The 1,590-nt window shown below is 54.6% G+C and overlaps 1 protein-coding gene across 1 annotated transcript; it reads right to left on the bottom strand.

The window, feature by feature from the left end:
• Window positions 1–793: 793 nt before the first annotated feature.
• On the bottom strand, window positions 794–1,533 carry TRMT112 (tRNA methyltransferase subunit 11-2; the record flags this gene model as incomplete). Its single annotated transcript, XM_027633583.1, has 3 exons — window positions 794–1,020; window positions 1,113–1,205; window positions 1,495–1,533. Coding segments are annotated over 3 exons (234 nt in total), but the record flags the coding sequence as incomplete, so codon positions are not given.
• Between the last annotated feature and the right edge of the window lie 57 nt (window positions 1,534–1,590).

The following is a 1,590-nucleotide window of genomic DNA, read 5'->3' as shown; positions in this document are numbered from 1 at the left end:
CCTCTAGGGAAAAATGGGAGAGTTTGGGGGGAAAAAGGGGAATTGGGGGAAAAAAGGGGAATTGGGTTAAAAAAGGGGAATTGAGAGGGGGGAAAAAAGGGGGAATTGGGAGAAAGATTTGGGGCAGAAAAAGCAAGAAAAGGCTCAAAAATCCACAATAAAATCGTCAAATTGCACCAAAACGCCTGAAAATCCAGGTGGAGGCGGGATCCAGGTGAATTTGGGAATAACAGGGAGGGATGAGCAGAAGGGGCGTGGCCAGCACCAACCCCTCATGAATATGCATGAGAAACACCCCCAATTATCTTACAAGACCCGCCCATTATGCAAATCACGCCGACTCCCTGCAAATAGCTGACCAGCAGTCATTTGCATATGGGGCGTGGTGTTAGTTATAACCCCACCCACTATGCAAATGAGATCAATCAGGTCACACCCCCGCCGCCCATTGGGGCTTTAACAGCAGCTTTTGGGGGGAGGGAGGAGAAATTGGGGGCCTGAATAAAATTTGGGATTCTTCCACACGAATAAAATCTGGGATTCTTCCACGTGAATAAAATTTGGGATTCTTCCACACAAATAAAATTTGGGATTCTTCCACACAAATAAAATCTGGGATTCTTCCACACAAATAAAATTTGGGATTCTTCCACACAAATAAAATTTGAGATTCTTCCACACAAATAAAATCTGGGATTCTTCCACACAAATAAAATCTGGGATTCTTCCACATGAATAAAATTTGGGATTCTTCCACACAAACAAAATTTGGGATTTTTCCACACAGATAAAATCTGGAATTTTTCCACACGAATAAAAGAACTCTTTTATTTGGGGGGTGGTCCAACGCCTCAATCCCACTCCGGGGGAGCCCCCCCCAGTCCTTGGGGACCCTCCCCCATAAATTGGGGCCCCCCCTCAGGCCTCGTCCTCGCTCAGCAGCATGTTGGGGATCCCTTTGGAGATCGGGAAGCGCCGCCCCGAGTCCGGGCACTGCAGGGCCCCCTCCAGCACCTCCACCTGGGGGGACACGGTGGGGGGGCACAGGGGGGTCAAGGGGGGCCCCCCCAGCTCTGGGGACCCCCCCCAGGGGGTTTGGGGACCCCCCTCACCTCCAGCAGCACGTGGTGAACCCGGCGCAGGAACTCCTCGTTCCCCTCGTAGTCGGGGGCGGGTTCGGGGGGCAGCTCCGAGGGGTGCCCCAACTTTGGGGGGACGGGGGGGAAAAAGGGGGTTAAGGGGGGCTGAGGGACCCCCAAAACGGACTCCATGTCCTGGGAAGGGGTGGAGACCCCCAGAATTCCCCCCCCCCCCCCCCCAAAACAGCCCTTCCTTGGGATCCCTCCTAAAGACACGGACACACCAAACCCAGAGAACCCCAACTGGGAACCCCCAAAACCTGAGAACACCCCAAACCTAAGAATCCCCCAAACCCAGAGAACCCCAAACTGAGACCCCCTCAAAGGCCCCCAGACCCCCCCAAAGCCCTCCCACACTCTTGGTCTCCTCCCTGAGCACATCCCAGACCCCTGGAGCCCCCCAGATCCCCCCCGGAGCCCCCCAGATCCCCCTAAAGCCCCCCTGGCCCAC

Source organism: Corapipo altera, unplaced genomic scaffold (genome assembly GCF_003945725.1).
Source record: "Corapipo altera isolate COAL_440 unplaced genomic scaffold, ASM394572v1 59282, whole genome shotgun sequence".
Classification (NCBI taxonomy): Eukaryota; Metazoa; Chordata; class Aves; order Passeriformes; family Pipridae; genus Corapipo; species Corapipo altera.
The sequence above is the reverse complement of the archived record's forward strand: the minus strand, read 5'-3'. Positions and strand labels throughout refer to the sequence as shown.